This window comes from Vanderwaltozyma polyspora, genomic scaffold (genome assembly GCF_000150035.1).
Source record: "Vanderwaltozyma polyspora DSM 70294 KpolScaffold1065 genomic scaffold, whole genome shotgun sequence".
Classification (NCBI taxonomy): domain Eukaryota; kingdom Fungi; phylum Ascomycota; class Saccharomycetes; order Saccharomycetales; family Saccharomycetaceae; genus Vanderwaltozyma; species Vanderwaltozyma polyspora.
The window spans coordinates 44,256-60,683 of record NW_001834660.1 but is presented as its reverse complement, the minus strand read 5'-3'; the positions used below and the strand labels follow the sequence as shown (position 1 = coordinate 60,683).

Sequence of the window (16,428 nt, the reverse complement as noted above, 5' to 3'; positions counted from 1 at the left end):
CCATCGTCATCATTATCAAAACTACCATAGCATTAGTGTGTACTCATTGGCACTTCACACACACTCAAACTCATAATTGTAGATATTTGTATTTAATTTAAACACCATTATAGATAATATTAAAATTATAATCATCAGGATAATTATGTACTGATTTTAAATGTTTAATTCTCTCCTGATGAGAATTAACAATGATTGAACAATCTGGTTCAAAACATTTCAAATCCTTCAATTGCTTGAAAGGATTATGAGATTCTTCAAGATGCATACTTAACAAATGTTCATTAATGAAATTGGCATTACATTTTATACAGATATTATCATGTAAATTATCCATATGACTTTGATATAATTCAATCGGAATAGATTCATTCAGGCAAGGATACTCATTACATATTATACACTTAGAACTTGATCTATCGACACTCTCCTGTTCTAAATCTGAAGATAGCCTTCTCTTTAAAGACATCGATGTTATTATAAATACCCTTGATCTTATCAACTCAATGATCTAAAAAAAAGAATAAAATTCTTTAAGTGACCATTAACCTTAGATAAAGTGAGTCGTACAGACTACTGTTGTTCCAATATGAGTAAATTTTGTTTTATTCCATCATTCCTTCCTTCCTTCTTCATCATAACTTAACTTTAATTCTGAAATATCTCATTATCTTTAAGAGTCATCATTCGAATTAAAATCTTCAAATTCGATATATCCCATTGTTCGAATCGAAACCTTTAAATCTGGATTATTAAACTGGAATCGAACTAGGATTTAAGTTTTACTTATAACAAATGCTAGATATTGTGATTAGATCCTGCCAATTGAAGGTTGTGAGGACATATTTTTTATTGGTTTCTGGATTCATTATCGAGTATTAAATAGTTTACATTTGGATATAATAAGATTTGGTAGTGGAAAAGGCTTTAAAACGTTTAGCTCAATTGAATATATATATATAAAAGCACAAGCAACATACAGCTGTATTTAATAGATGTCAGATGAATTAGTACCACCTCAAATTGTCGATGAACAATTATTAGTTGCCAACAATCATGTTAGAATCGTAAAGGATCTCTTTGCTGGTACTATTGGTGGTATAGCTCAGGTTTTAGTTGGTCAACCTTTTGATACTACTAAAGTACGTTTACAAACTTCTATGAAGAATACTACTCAAATGGAAGTGATCAAGGATTTATTGAAAAATGAAGGTTTGCTTGGGTTCTATAAAGGTACTTTGATTCCATTAGTAGGTGTTGGTGCTTGTGTATCTGTTCAATTTGGTGTTAACGAATATATGAAAAGATTTTTCAATAGCAGAAATAACAATGGTTCCAAGACTTTAACATTACCTCAATATTATATCTGTGGGTTTACTGGTGGTGTAGTAAATTCGTTTTTAGCTTCACCTATAGAACATGTTAGAATTAGATTGCAAACTCAAACTGCATCAAGTGCAAATGCAGAATTTAAAGGTCCAATTGATTGTATCAAAAAATTAGTTTCCCAAGGTCAATTGATGCGTGGGTTACCTATTATGATGTTAAGAGCAGGCCATGGTGTAGGGATATATTTTTTAGTATACGAGTCATTAATTGCTAATCAAGTCAACAAGGGAACTCCAAGAACTGAAATACCTCCATGGAAATTATGTTTATTCGGTGCAGCCGCTGGTACAACATTGTGGATGCTGGTATATCCAATTGATGTGATTAAATCGGTAGTTCAATCTGATAATTTGAAAAAACCAAAATTCAGCACATCATTATTTAAAGTTGGTTCCGATTTATATAAAAGAGGTGGATTACCAGTATTCTTTAAAGGTTTTGGTGTAACGATGATGAGGGCGACACCAGCAAATGCTGCAACTTTTACAGCATTCGAACTGGCAATGAGAGTAATGAACTGAACCAATTGTGACCCCTTACCCTTCACATGACATAATTCCATATGCTTTCTTTTTGACCGTATTGTTTTATAGATTTTTTTCAAAATACTGTTTTATTTTTAATTTATAGAGAGATAGATAGATAGATATATATTGGTATCATAATCCAACAAGAACTTTAAGTAATTGATACAAAAATAAACACATGTATATATTCTTAATTTGGTTTTCACAGTGTAATGTCAACGAAGAATATAAAAATTTATCAACAACTAGCAGTGACAGAGTCACAACGATAATTCAAAATCGACCAATTTCAGTAATAGAGAATTGACAAAAAATACAACAATACACAATATACAATTTTCTACCTTACCAATATATACCAATAAACAACACTATCAATCGAAACTAAATCAAAGATACTTGTAATCATCCACTTTCTAAATTCCTGACGTCGACAGACAGTGTCAAATTTTACATCAACAAGTATCACCATTCTAATAAAAAATTTAAAGCTTAGTTGATGAATAAGCTAAGCTGTGTGACATCGGAATTATTCGAAATGATTAAATCATCTTATATAAAAGTGAAAATTTTTTTTCTTTTTAATCAATGAGTTAAGTTTATAAGAACCATATTAGATCAATTGACCTTTTAGTTCTTATTGGGTGAATTCTATTAATTGCTATTGATCGTTATAATCGAATTGATCAATTTTTAATAATAATAAGAGGAATAGAATAAAATATCGAGATGTCTGATGGTAAATGGGATAAATTAGGTATGGATGTTGCTTACGAAGAAGCATCCAAGGGTTATGAGGAAGGTGGTGTTCCAATTGGTGGTTGTTTAATTAATAACGAGGATGGTAAAATTCTAGGTCGTGGCCATAATATGAGATTTCAAAAAGGTTCAGCAACCTTACATGGTGAAATTTCAACATTAGAAAACTGTGGTAGATTAGAAGGTAAAGTTTATAAGAATACTACTTTATATACTACCTTATCTCCTTGTGATATGTGTACTGGTGCAATTTTAATGTATGGTATTCCAAGGGTTGTTGTTGGTGAAAATGTCAATTTCAAGAGTCCTGGTGAAGAATATTTGAAAAGTAGAGGTGCTGAAGTGCTAGTAGTCGATGATGAAAGATGTAAGAGTATTATGAATTTATTTATCGAAACTAGACCAAGCGATTGGTTTGAAGATATTGGCAAATGAATATACCTTTTCTTAATACTCATTCTTAACAAATATTTAATTAGTCTATGATAAATAATTAAACGTTACCGGTACATAATTTATTATTTTAATGTTATCAATTTTATAAGTTTATATATAGACATATTCTTGTCTTTTAGCATTATTACTATTATTATTCTTATTAACTATAATAATGTCTATAAGGAGATATATGTCATGGTATAGTATGATATTGTTTCTATTTTATTATCGTCTCCCTAATCATAATTTATTCAGTAGCAGTGTTAGTCTCTTCAGACTTACTTGCATTATCAGTTGGTAAAGGAGGTGCAGGTTGTGGATAAATCAATTCTAGATAAGAAACAATCAAAGAAACCAAAGAAAGCAATACACGAATAGATGGAGGTTGATCCATACCATTGCTATCAGCTTTCTTCATTTTGGCAATGTCATCAGAATCAATGTTCAAGTAATAATGGAAACTTTGAATTAAGGCAAACCAAGCAACAAATTTATTTCTTAAAAACATAGCTGCCATTGGCATAGATTGATTAATCACACCAGCAAATCCAGCAGTAGCAACAGAAGAATCTCTTGGTAATGGAGCATGGTTATAACTGTAATCAAAAGACATATATACGTTCAATTTTAATGTTAGCATATTATTTCAATAATTAATCCACTTATATAATGAAGACAAAAATTATACATACCGAACAGCTAAATCTGGTCTAGTAACGTTGTTCAAACCCATTTCAATAGTATATATAAATGCAAATAGTTGGTATCCTGATCCTGCCAACTGTAATACCAATTATATCACAGTAAACTCACTTATATCATTCAAAATTTCATGTCTATCGAACTCTTTTTATATATTGCATGATTTTTAAGCTTAAAAATTAATTTTACGAATAAATCGTTCTTTATAGCAATGTCACTAAATACAAGATGACAGTAATAAAATAAAGTAAGATAAGCGTTTATGTATGTTATATTCTTGATTAGGTTGATGGGAAGTCTATTTTGTTAATGAGATATGAATGAATGAATTTATAATTTGAATGAAAATCTATATGCTATATAAAAAAAAACAATAATAAAAATAAAATAAAATAATTGATTGTTCGGAACCAATTGGATGAAAAGGTTATGCAAATTCGAAGGATGAGTTAGAATGAACGTTTGATTTTTTGAAGTCAGGAACCAATTCTAATTGTTGGAATCTTTCGGCGTTCTTATGATAGTAATAACCCTTGAATGAACCTGTCAGTTGGTCATGTACTATGTAGTAGTAACCATCAAAGGAAGCACCTTCGATGGAGTTGTTTAATTCGTATGGAACCAAGAACTTTTCTTTCCATCTCATGAATATATATCTTTGATTAATATAATTTTCTGGTGTTAGAAGAGCAGTTCCATCTATCATACTTTGTGCATCATTTGATTTTGAACTCGATGGTTGTTTCTTGTTTCCAGGGAATAATTGATGGAACGATGAAAAGTTTGACCAATGCTCTATATCAGTTTGATCGTCTGCTTTGAATGGATCCAACGATTCATGAGTGGACCAACTGGAAGATAAGAAACCAAAATTTGAGTCTAATTTATCAGTGGTGCATGAGTTTGAAGTTACTACGTAAGCTTCGAAGAAGGTAGAAATCTCTGGGTATTGATTTGTTAAACCTTTGATTGATAGTAAACCAGTTATATGAGGTTGGAGGAGGGTGTTGCCAGAATTTGGATTTGATACTGAAGGCAAGTTGACTGTATTCAAAGTTACAGTGACCTGATATTTTTTATAACCCGAAATTTGATAACCATTAAAAGTATAACCAGATGTTAAGAAATTAGTTTGGTTTATTGAGAAATCATCTATTGACTCTATTGGGTACTCATTAACATGATTTGATGAATATGATGAGTTATCTGTATTTATTAGTTTCTTGTTGGATAGATGTGCAGTTGCTGAGATGGGCGTAGTTGAAGGAGAAGGCGATCTGTTATTGTTGTAATAATTCAACGAGTCAATAGAATCTTTTATTGAACATTTATAAATATCGTCTGAATCATTTGAAACATTTTTTTTCAAACCTAGACTCAAGTTCAAATTATTTTCATAAACCTCAGAAGGCACTGGCAACACTTCAAACAGGTCATTATTGACCAATTTTTGATGATTGAGAGATTTTTTATTTGCTAGCTTTGAAGACTCTAGTGACTTATTAATCATGATTTAGCAGTTGGATGATGATGTGTGAGAGAATATATATATGATCTATCTGTTGTGAGACCGATAGAACGAGATAGTGAAATTTGAATATAAATCAGAATAAATCAAGAAGAATTTAGCCAGTTACTATAGGCATATATATATGTATATATATATACTTGAGTAAGTTGGTAATATAGAATAGTTATTAATGGTAAATTTAGTTATTGCTCATCGGATTATATCGTTATCAATTTTTAGTTATACGATAAGACATCTGGCAGCCGTTTCTTTTTTGGCAGAGAATGTGAGTAAGAGGGAATAATTTAAATTGCAATCGAAACAGATAAGTTTGGGTTGAATCGATTATGGATATGGGATATGAATAGCATCGAAATTTAATGAATAGTAGAGAGTTTACTGAATAAACGTGTAGAAATGAGTAACTGTTTTCAGCTTCTAGCGACCACTTAACCCACATTTATGACCAAATTAACAAGAAATATGCATATCGAATAGACGATAAATTTGTTAAACTTGTTGTGGTTGTGGTTGTGTAGTTGGTGTCTATGTTTCCTGGTGAGCTGAAAGATAATTTATCTAGAGTTGGACGCCAGAAAGAGAGAGGAAGAGAGAGGAAGAGAGACAGGCAGGGAAAGGGAGAATGAGGTTGCCCACAAAAGAAACGGGATGGTCGAGACGTTTCTTTTGTGCGTTTCTTTTGAATGTTACAGGCTCTAAACTGATCGAATTGAAGTGTTTTGGTGGTAAGAAGAGAGTGAGTGGTTTTTACTGTTTCCAGTGTATTGGCTCTGAGCTGGGTGAAGTTGTAGATAGAGATAGAGATAGAGATAGAGTAAATTGTACAATATCTTGTGAGGACGGCATGGCAGACAAAAGATAAAAGAAAGAATAAAAGAAAAGGGTAAAACAGATAGATTGCTTCAGATAGTTACTTTTATTTTATTTTATTTTATTTTAATTCTATTCTGTTCTATGCTAAGGTATGAGGCGTACCATACTATTGCTGATGGTATTCAACTATTCTTTCCATTAACAGCAGCTGTCGATTCTTATTTTCTTGCACAGGTCGTAACACGTGATATACTCACAGATAGGCAAAGTGTTTTGGGTGGGTTGTGCTGTGCGATGACGACGGTACCGAGAGGAAAACAGAAATGATGGATACCCAGGACCATCCATCGTCTACAACGACATAGCTGTGCATGTGATATCCAAAGTGATCTGACGCAATGCAGTTTACCCTGTCTTTACACGCACGTGATATACTTTGCAGTCATCACATCCAACGGCAACCACCACCACCGCCGCCAAATGCAAAAAATAACAAAAAACGAAAAAAACAAAAAAAAAAATTGTTCACGTTGGTTAGCAAGCATATGCGTCGTCCCCATCCCATCCCATACCATCCATACGATCCATCCATCAGTGAATATGAACCAATGCTTATGCTAATGCTGTGAGAGTATAGAGGATAGAGTATAGAGAGTATCTCTCTCTCTATCTCTGTCTCTGTCTCTCGGGTTCAAGACCCATCATATCAATCTTTGTTGAGTTTATGGAATCTCACAGAACTTTCTACTTCATTTCATTTCATTTCATTTCATCTCATTTCATTTTCAACAACTCTCTGCTCACTGCTGACACATGCTCCACTCTCTCTCTCTTCTTCCTTTATATATATACACTCTTAATCTATCTCTTTCAATAATATATCAAATCCCATTGATTGATTGTTTGTTTGTTTGTTCGTTTGCAACTGGATACAACTAGACATCCATACTCCCATCTGATACAGTCAACGCTTTCATCATCTCCAACCTCTCTCTTACTCAAGAATTGTATTAAGCAAAAATAAAAAAATGAATGCTCAAATTACCAATCTTTTGATCATGCTTGTCATGATGCAAATTTCAAGACGTTTGGATATGGAAAATGAAACTACCATCTTCTATATCAGAATACTATACTGTTCTTCTGTCGCAATCGCTTGGATCATCTACTATGTAACAAGAGTTAAAATTGTACAAAAAAACGATTTGACTACTTTGAAATATGTCGTACCAGCAAACCCAATGTCAAATGAAGGTGAAAAATTAGAAACTACCACCGTTAAGGATTACGATTTAAAACAAATCGATTCTTCCATTAAATCTATCTATTCAGGTATCGCAATGATGGGTTTCATGCATTTCTATATGAAATATACAAACCCATTATTCATGCAATCGATCTCCCCTGTTAAATCAGCTTTAGAAAGCAATTTAGTTAAAATTCACATCTTCAACAAACCTGCTGTTGGCGATTTGAAGAGACCATTCAAAGCACCATCCATGTTTGGTGGGTTTGGTGGTTCAAATGATAACAAAACTGATAAAAAAACTATCGAAGAAGCTGAAAAAGCTGGCTTAGGTGGTGTCAAAGCTGAATGATCTTTCTATCCCATCCTATCTACCCTTTAAATATTTTTATCCACCCTTATACACACCCACATATATAAATATATATATATTATATTTGATTATACAGTTTATTAGGCTTAACTCTCTCACCATCAAATCATTACATTTCCTTTCTTTTCAAGCAGGTTGCTGCTGCTGCTGCAACTTATTTAAATATTGTTCTAATAAAATCAAATTGAAATTTTCTAATCATACTTATAATGTTATACAAGAAAAGTATCAGACGAAAGCATAAGAATACATCACATCAATGAATTACAATTCAGGTTCAGCTATAACGATAAAGATTTTGATATTAGGTGCAGGTGGGTTAGGTTCTGAAATTTTAAAAAACTTGATACCTTTAAATAAGATTATTAATGAAATTCATATAATTGATTTTGATACAATTGAACTAACAAATTTAAATAGACAATTCTTATTCAATGAAAATGATATCGGCAAACCAAAGGCAATTGTTGCTAAAAGCTACTTCGATAATCATTTCCCAGATTTAGATATCAATATCATCGCTCATAATGAAGATATCTTCAATTTATCAATGGACTTTATTCAATCATTCAACTTTGTTATATCAGGTTTAGACTCAATCGAGCCAAGAAGATTCATCAACCAAAAAATTCTACAATTAACTAAGGATTCGAATTATAACATATGTATACCTTTCATAGATGGTGGTACAGAAGGCTTTAAAGGTCATGTTAAAACAATCATTCCAGGCATCACCTCTTGTTGGGAATGCTCTATAGACACTTTACCTTCAATACAAGAAACTGTCCCGATGTGCACGATTGCAAATAACCCACGGTCAATAGAACACATTATCCAGTACGTGATCAATGTCCAATTCACAAATGCAAACTTAGATGATAAATCACACCTTGATAAATTACTACAATTATGTATCGAGAGAGCAAACCAATTTAATATAACCATAGATGAAAAAAAATTTAATGTAAACTATATCCTAGGAGTAATTAAAAAAATCATCCCTAGTGTATCAACAACAAATGCAATCATTGCTGGCCAATGTTGTAATATGTTAATCAAAATCTATTACGACTTATTAAATTTCGATAACTTGAAGAATTTCAGTATATACAATGGCTCGGATTCTGTATTCAATTACGTCTACGTCCATCAGAGAAACCCAAATTGTACAGTTTGTAGTAGTATTTAATCCATACCAATCTCAATTATCCATCGTTGATATACCAATTACCATGAATATGATTCATTTTATTGTATAATACTGCAACTTTAATTAATCAGCCTTAGTTACCCTGCTGCACTAGTCTCTTAGTATCGAAATCCGAACTTGATTTGATTTAAAACAGAACCGTTCCTTATTAATTATTAGTTAAATAATGAATAATTTGATGGATTTGAATCAATGATTCCTGTATTTGAGTACTGATATTGATTGAAATATTCCAAACCAGTTGTAAGAGTAGCAACAAGTGAATATTTTCAGCCGATTTTTGTTCATTTAGCAATAGATCAAGGCCAAATTGTTTTTTAGGAAAATTGATTTATAATATTCTAGAGTCAACATCAATCTATCTTTTCTTAATTGGAAATCGTATATATATAGAGAGGGGGAGAATTAAATTGAATCAATAAATGTACAGATCAATTTCTTTTGTGCCTAGAAGAGCGTCTCTGTATCTCAGCCCCAGGATCATTTATCAAAGACGATCGATACCTTTATTTCCAGTAGTTTTAAGAAATTATTCAAATACCACTTCTAATGAAAGTATACCGAATGATGAGCCATTGGTAACTCCATTGAAGATAATCAATGGTAATCCAAAGCTAAATTTGAAAATCTCTGAAAGAGCAGCTAGGAGATTGTCAGAAATCAATAAAACTTCAAACGAAGCTTTACAGATATCAGTTGAGAGCGGTGGATGTCATGGTTTCCAGTACAACTTAAAACTTATCCCAAAAACTGAGGTAGAGAATATAGTACAATCTTTTGGGAATACAGAACAGGTTTCAGATTCCAAACTAGAGAACAGTGAAATCAAAGAAGGTATTGAAGACGAGGACGACAATGATTTAGAATTTGATTCAGATGATGTCACTGACAATAAAATGATTGTGTTTATAATACCTGAGAATGATACTAAAATATTAATTGATGAAAAATCTTTGACCATTTTAAACAATACTTATCTTACATATACCAAAGAATTAATTGGGTCATCATTTAAAATATTGGGCGGAAGTCTAAAAAGTTCATGTGGGTGCGGCAGTAGTTTCGACATCGACCATTAATTGAATCGATATGTTTTAATCTCATTATCATTTGATGATTCACCCCAAAATAAGGATCATCAATAGATCAGTCATTTTTGTAAATAACTAATTAATTAATATTTAATTTTGTCAATATTCTGAAAATTTTCTTTAAATAAACAATATACATATTATCATCAACTTTTGCTATTATTTGGTTGAGTCTCTAACAGAAATGTAATCAAAAGATTTGATTTTATTGAAAACGGAATGGTAATTATGTTACTTTCTGTGATTTTACAGGAATTGGTAAAGCTTATTGATGACAATGGCAATTTTATTGTATCTAATCCCGTATTCTCATATATATAAGGGATTATAGCTTCACTGTACGGATGTTTAGCATTCTTTCCCAATTTTTGACAACTATCCTTTGAAATTTCAAATTCCATTTTTTGTAAATTATTATCAACTGTTGTTGTAACATCAAATACAAATTTTGTTAGATACCAGTTTCTATTTGATAAATCTGTCTCAGTAATATCATTTTCAATAACCGAATCTGCCAATTGAATCATCAATTTCTTATTTATCTTCAATTGCCATATAATAACATCTATTTCCGACTTGAACCAATCGATCAAAATCTTGCCTGAATTATCATGGTCTCCAGAATGACTTAAAATTGCAGGTACATCCAGTGAATCATTACCAATTATAATAACTTTGGATTGAGAGTCTTCAAATTCAAAGTGTAATTCAATCTTCTTAAAACGATTAGCATCATCGCTGTCATCTGGACCTTTCTGTAAATTATGTACATAGTATGTTATAGTTGTGCCAAACAATTCTTCCAATACATCGATATACTTAATAATGTCAATAAACTCATTTAATGCATAGAATGTCCACGAATAAGGCATAATAATGGCAATTGAAAACACTATATCAAAACTTCCCAAATATTGATATATATATTTATATAAATCCCAATAAATCACACAAAATACACCGGAGATGATCCCAATCCTCTAACAATCAAATATCAAATATCGAATAACATAATCAAATCGATAGATTGATAATAATAATATAGAAACATATATTCCTATATAAGTTTCCAAGTCATGTAAAGAAACAACAACCTTTTGAATGAAACTTTTCTTTAAACTTTAAGATGCTTCGATGCTTCTTATTTTTTAAAATGACCAAAATTTAAAAGAACTGAACAATAACAGATGAGTTTCATCATTTAGACCCTTCTAAACAATGGAATCGACATTGTTGGTAGGGATCAAGTGTTATTTGTATTCATTGAAATCTATTTAAATTTTGATAATACTTAATTGATTGTTATTGAAGTGACAGCAGTCAAGAATCCTTTGATTTGAAGTGTTAGGTTAGCTATTGATTAATTGCTCTGATTGATTAAGATTGGATATCTGGAATCATGATATGGTCTTCAGATATTTCACAATGGTTGCTGGTCTTATTGATAGTTTATCTTAGTTTAACGGTTTGGGTTTATTATGTTATGCCCTTTTTGTTAGTTGGAACTAAATCTATTAAGAAAAGGATAATTATTTATGTTATTGGTGACATTGGTCATTCTCCAAGAATGTGCAATCATGCAATTAGTTTTAGTGAAAATGGTTGGCAAGTAGAATTATGTGGTTATGTCAATTCCAATATCCCTGCAAGAATCATCGATGATTCAAATATTACTATACATGAGCTACCACAATTGACAAACTCGAGTAGCGGTAAGATATTATTTATGATTAAGAAAGTTTTATTCCAAATTGTTTCAATCTTAAGACATTTATGGGAATTGAGAGGTAGTGATATCATTTTAGTTCAAAATCCTCCTACTATTCCAATATTACCGATCGTGGCCTTTTACAGATTAACTGGTTGTAAATTAATGGTCGATTGGCATAACCTTGGTTATTCGATTTTACAATTGAAATTTAATAACAATTTTTATCATCCTTTAGTGTTAATCTCATTCGTTATTGAGTACATATTCAGTAAAAGTTCAGATTACAATTTAACTGTGACTGAAAGTATGAAAGATTACTTGGTTAATAATTTTGGATTGAAAAAATCAAGATGCTATGTTCTTTATGACCGTCCCGGTTTACAATTTAGTCCTTTCCAAGGTAGTTTAGTTGAAAGAAATGATAAAATCCAATCCGAACCTTACATGAAGAATTTGGTCCCTTTAGATTTCGATTTAACTAAAGGAGATAAATTAATAGTGACATCTACTTCTTTTACACCAGATGAAGATATAGGAATACTAATTGGATCATTGAAGATTTATGAAAGCTCTTACCAAAAATTTGATAATAATTTGCCAAAGATTTTATGTGTTATAACAGGTAAAGGTCCAATGAAAGAAGAAATAATGAAACAAGTGAGCGATTATAAATGGAATAGGTGCACTATTCAATTTGCATGGTTATCTTCAGAAGATTATCCAAAATTACTACGTTTATGTGATTATGGTGTCTCATTGCATAGTTCGAGTTCTGGTTTAGACTTACCCATGAAAATATTAGATATGTTTGGTTCGGGGTTACCTGTTCTAGCATTGAATTATCCAGTTTTAGATGAATTAGTTACACATAAGGAAAATGGGTTAAAATTTGCAGATAGAAGAGAATTACACGAATCTCTAATATTTGCAATGAAAGATGCGGAACTTTATGAAGTATTAAAGGAAAATGTTCTTCAGGAATCGTCAAAAAATTGGGACTCTAGTTGGAAGCCAGTAATGAAAAAATTAAATTTAATTAGATAAATTATTATAATCTACCTTTTACCTTTTATTTTTTAGTATCAATCATATTAAAAAAACAAAGTTGTATTAATGACCTTATTTTTAATGCACATATATAAAATACTTTTAACAATGCGAATAATATATTAAACTTATTAAGTAAAATACATCTATATGAAATTATATTAATAAAAAGTTGTTGAATTATTTAGAATCAAGGTATCATCAAGATATCTTAGTTCAATTCTTTGTCAACCCAAGTTGGTAAAACGAAAGAAGTTTCATGAATTCTCTTGTTGTAGTATCTGTATAATTCACGTTCCTTTTCTTCAGAAATTTCACGAATTGGTTTCTTAACGTTAGCAGATTTGTCCTTAGAACAAACCATGAAACCAATTTGACCAGATGGGTAGGTTGGAATAGTGGTGTAGGCGTATTCAGCAACAGGGAAAACTTCACCACAGGCTTTTTTCAAATCCTTAATTATTGGCAAGTGAATCCACATACTTTCAGCTTGAGTAGTAATAACACCCTTTTCAGTTAAAGCGCTACTCAATAATTCGAAATAAGCCTTTTGGAATAAGGATTCAGCTGGACCTTCTGGGTCAGAAGAATCTGTTATAATAACATCGAAAGTGTTTTGGTAGTCTCTCAAGAATTGGAAACCATCACCGATGTGAGTTTTAACCTTTGGATGGGAGTAAGCCTTGGCCATATCTGGTAAGTATTCCTTGGACAATCTAATAACGGCTTCATCAATGTCACATAACCAAGCTTCTTCAACAGATTCATGCTTGACAACTTCTCTCAAGACACCACCATCACCACCACCAATGACTAAAACTTTTTTTGGATTTGGATGTGAGTTCATAGCCAAATGAGTGATCATTTCTTGGTAAGAAAATTCATCACGTTCAGTAGCTTGAATAACATTATCTAAAACCAAGACGTTACCATAAGTAGTAGACTTGAAAATCAAAACATCTTGGTATTTGGACTTTTCATGATGTAAAACCTTTTCAACTTTCAAAGTCATGGCTTGACCTGGCCACATAGTATCAGAGATTTCTCTGAACCAGCCATCAACAATTGTTGGGTGAGTAATTTCTTGAGACATTCTTGCTTTACTTTGAAAAGTTTGATATATAACAACAACAATATATGTTCCTTGACTAACTTAAAAGAAATCAATTAAAGATTAATGCAGCTTTTAGAAGTCATAAACGATCAAACCATTCAACTGACATCTGTTCACTTTATATAGTTGATCTTAAAAAGTTCATCAGGAAAATTTTTCAGTGGGGAAAAAAACTAAGTGAAAAAAAAAATATCGATGAGGTGAGGCTCAACGACACAGTAAAATTAGTCAACTAGATCAAGTTATATATTTTTAGTGAATAGAACTGTTAGTAATTCAATACTAAAGTAGAAAATGATTAAACAATATGAATACTGTCAATTGTATTAATTATATAAAAAAAAATAACTGACTAAAATGCCAAACTGATTAATTTTATGTAATATTTATGATATTCTTTCATTATATTTTAATGTAAGATACCAACTGAAATTAAGGAAATGCTAAGTTTATAATTGTAAATTGGGTATCCTTTTTGGTTTCTTATTCTTCTTTTTATTTTCTTTATTCGATTTAAGTTGTCTTTTGGAAGTTGTTAATGGCAACTGTTGATCAATTAAGATAGAATCTTTCCCAATTCTTTCCTTTCTAATAAATTTTTCTAAACGTGAACTCAATTTAACGTTCTCTCCAATATTATCACCAAATGATGCTGTGGAAAATCCAGAATGCCATGGTATAACGAATATTTGGTTCTGATCTATATCTATTATACCTCTTATTAAACATTCTGATGACGTAAATACCTTCCCTGTTTCTTGTAAGGATGAAACAAACTTATTACCCAAATCTGCTGATTTAAACCTAATACCACCACATCTGCTTTTATGATTAATAATTAATGAATTCGAAGATGTATCTTGCCAATCTTTGAGATTTATTATTTCACTAATCCTATTTCTTACTTTCCATTCAGGGATTGATGGATCAATGTTATAGATAAAGAAAGATTTAGTTGGCTCACTTGATTCGGATATGGAATTTGATAATGGTAATTTTGATATCAAATTAGTGATATTTACTGATTCATATTTTGAATTCTTTTCTGTGATACTAGTAGATTTTTGAGTACTCTCCCGTATAATACTTTTATTGCTTCCTGTAGTTAATTCTTCCTTTAGATTATCGAGTAACTCTTGAACCTTTTTAGGATCACTAGTAAATTCAGCACCGCCCAATTTGATATCCTTTAAAGAAATGTACCTTTTCATTATATCATTTTTGGCTTCTTTTGTTACTATTGTTCCGGATGATCCATTATTTATCAATGATATGATTTGGTCTCTCAAATTTACAGGAATATGCCAAGTCATATCTAGCATACAACATTGACAGATATTACGTTGGTCTGAGCATCTTTTACAAATTAAAGTCTTGGTAATATTGGATGCTCTATTGGAAGTTTTAAATTTATAAACAGTGAAGGGATAAGTACAGATTTTACATTCTAAACCTGAAGGTACTTTTATCATTCTAACATTTTTGGAATCACCCAAACATTGATCACATATATTAAACAGATCCTCGGACATCTCGCCGTTATTATATCTATTTATTCTATATCTAAATGTTACAACCTTCTATTCCATTTGACTTCATCTCATCTCATCTCTTTAAAATAGTTGTTAAAATTTCAAAGTCTGCTGCACGAGAAATTAGTTGATATTGACGATGAATATAAATGGCAGAAATCATTACAGAGTAAAAACTCAATCAAGAATGATTACAGATTACCAGGATATATAATCAAGAAAATGATAAGATATAAAGATTGCATTGATAGAAAATGATTTATATTGGAAGATAATAGATCAGGGTTAAAAAGCTATGTCAAAATAATTGTTTCCACCTGTTGTTTCGGTTGAAGAAATTCAAGTTGTTGTTATTAAGGCTATCATCATCAAAATCTTCCAATATAAAACAAAACGTACTATCATATAAAATGCAACAAAGACAATATCACAGTGACATCAATTCATCTGAATTATTTATCACTTTGTTTTGTCTAAAATTTAAACAAGAACAAAAAAGTATAAAATGAAATACCACTGTTATAAATTTAGTACCCCATAGAGATATAAATTTAAAACTATATGTCATTGTGCATGATCATACTAACATATTAGTAGTATGGTATAACAAAACTCTCTCTTAACAATCTAACGTTTAACAAAAGTGTCAGTCAAAGAAAAGAATTGGTATCTTTTTTTGATACTTCTCATTTAGAAGGTCGCTTAAATACTCGAAATTTTTTTGTATTGAAACAGAAAAACTTTTCAGTTGTAACCATAGCGCTATTATAACGTACATAATGAGTTACTTTTATTATGGCAACACGATATAGTTAGGGCATCATCATCATCTGGTATGTAAGAAATCATATAACATGGTAGATTACATTACTGTCACTTCAGTAACAATTGAATTTTCTGTCTCTAGAAATCAGTATATGTTTGGAATTTATCACACAAGGTGTT

General features: G+C 31.0%; 12 protein-coding genes across 12 annotated transcripts; 6 read left to right on the top strand and 6 right to left on the bottom strand.

Annotated features, from left to right (window-relative positions):
- Positions 1–97: 97 nt before the first annotated feature.
- On the bottom strand, positions 98–469 carry Kpol_1065p27 (uncharacterized protein; the record flags this gene model as incomplete). Its single annotated transcript, XM_001644820.1, has 1 exon — positions 98–469. One exon carries the CDS (start codon positions 467–469, stop codon positions 98–100), a length of 372 nt encoding a protein of 123 aa, XP_001644870.1.
- Positions 470–995: 526 nt separating this feature from the next.
- On the top strand, positions 996–1,910 carry Kpol_1065p26 (uncharacterized protein; the record flags this gene model as incomplete). The annotated part of the gene is made up of 1 exon (XM_001644819.1): positions 996–1,910. One exon carries the CDS (start codon positions 996–998, stop codon positions 1,908–1,910), a length of 915 nt encoding a protein of 304 aa, XP_001644869.1.
- A 735-nt stretch (positions 1,911–2,645) lies between these two features.
- Positions 2,646–3,110, top strand: FCY1 (cytosine deaminase; the record flags this gene model as incomplete). Its single annotated transcript, XM_001644818.1, has 1 exon — positions 2,646–3,110. The coding sequence occupies one exon, from the start codon at positions 2,646–2,648 to the stop codon at positions 3,108–3,110; it is 465 nt and encodes a 154-aa protein (XP_001644868.1).
- A 250-nt stretch (positions 3,111–3,360) lies between these two features.
- Positions 3,361–3,846, bottom strand: Kpol_1065p24 (uncharacterized protein; the record flags this gene model as incomplete). Its single annotated transcript, XM_001644817.1, has 2 exons — positions 3,361–3,709; positions 3,806–3,846. The coding sequence occupies 2 exons, from the start codon at positions 3,844–3,846 to the stop codon at positions 3,361–3,363; spliced, it is 390 nt and encodes a 129-aa protein (XP_001644867.1).
- A 396-nt stretch (positions 3,847–4,242) lies between these two features.
- Positions 4,243–5,325, bottom strand: VID24 (glucose-induced degradation complex subunit VID24; the record flags this gene model as incomplete). The annotated part of the gene is made up of 1 exon (XM_001644816.1): positions 4,243–5,325. The coding sequence occupies one exon, from the start codon at positions 5,323–5,325 to the stop codon at positions 4,243–4,245; it is 1,083 nt and encodes a 360-aa protein (XP_001644866.1).
- A 1,862-nt stretch (positions 5,326–7,187) lies between these two features.
- Positions 7,188–7,757, top strand: SND3 (Snd3p; the record flags this gene model as incomplete). The annotated part of the gene is made up of 1 exon (XM_001644815.1): positions 7,188–7,757. One exon carries the CDS (start codon positions 7,188–7,190, stop codon positions 7,755–7,757), a length of 570 nt encoding a protein of 189 aa, XP_001644865.1.
- A 280-nt stretch (positions 7,758–8,037) lies between these two features.
- Positions 8,038–8,967, top strand: UBA3 (NEDD8-activating protein UBA3; the record flags this gene model as incomplete). The annotated part of the gene is made up of 1 exon (XM_001644814.1): positions 8,038–8,967. One exon carries the CDS (start codon positions 8,038–8,040, stop codon positions 8,965–8,967), a length of 930 nt encoding a protein of 309 aa, XP_001644864.1.
- Positions 8,968–9,410: 443 nt separating this feature from the next.
- ISA2 (Isa2p) lies at positions 9,411–10,067 on the top strand (the record flags this gene model as incomplete). Its single annotated transcript, XM_001644813.1, has 1 exon — positions 9,411–10,067. One exon carries the CDS (start codon positions 9,411–9,413, stop codon positions 10,065–10,067), a length of 657 nt encoding a protein of 218 aa, XP_001644863.1.
- Positions 10,068–10,225: 158 nt separating this feature from the next.
- On the bottom strand, positions 10,226–10,951 carry IML3 (Iml3p; the record flags this gene model as incomplete). Its single annotated transcript, XM_001644812.1, has 1 exon — positions 10,226–10,951. The coding sequence occupies one exon, from the start codon at positions 10,949–10,951 to the stop codon at positions 10,226–10,228; it is 726 nt and encodes a 241-aa protein (XP_001644862.1).
- A 527-nt stretch (positions 10,952–11,478) lies between these two features.
- Positions 11,479–12,834, top strand: ALG1 (chitobiosyldiphosphodolichol beta-1,4 mannosyltransferase; the record flags this gene model as incomplete). The annotated part of the gene is made up of 1 exon (XM_001644811.1): positions 11,479–12,834. One exon carries the CDS (start codon positions 11,479–11,481, stop codon positions 12,832–12,834), a length of 1,356 nt encoding a protein of 451 aa, XP_001644861.1.
- A 214-nt stretch (positions 12,835–13,048) lies between these two features.
- Positions 13,049–13,930, bottom strand: SPE3 (spermidine synthase; the record flags this gene model as incomplete). Its single annotated transcript, XM_001644810.1, has 1 exon — positions 13,049–13,930. One exon carries the CDS (start codon positions 13,928–13,930, stop codon positions 13,049–13,051), a length of 882 nt encoding a protein of 293 aa, XP_001644860.1.
- Positions 13,931–14,400: 470 nt separating this feature from the next.
- ECM2 (Pre-mRNA-splicing factor ECM2) lies at positions 14,401–15,483 on the bottom strand (the record flags this gene model as incomplete). The annotated part of the gene is made up of 1 exon (XM_001644809.1): positions 14,401–15,483. The coding sequence occupies one exon, from the start codon at positions 15,481–15,483 to the stop codon at positions 14,401–14,403; it is 1,083 nt and encodes a 360-aa protein (XP_001644859.1).
- Between the last annotated feature and the right edge of the window lie 945 nt (positions 15,484–16,428).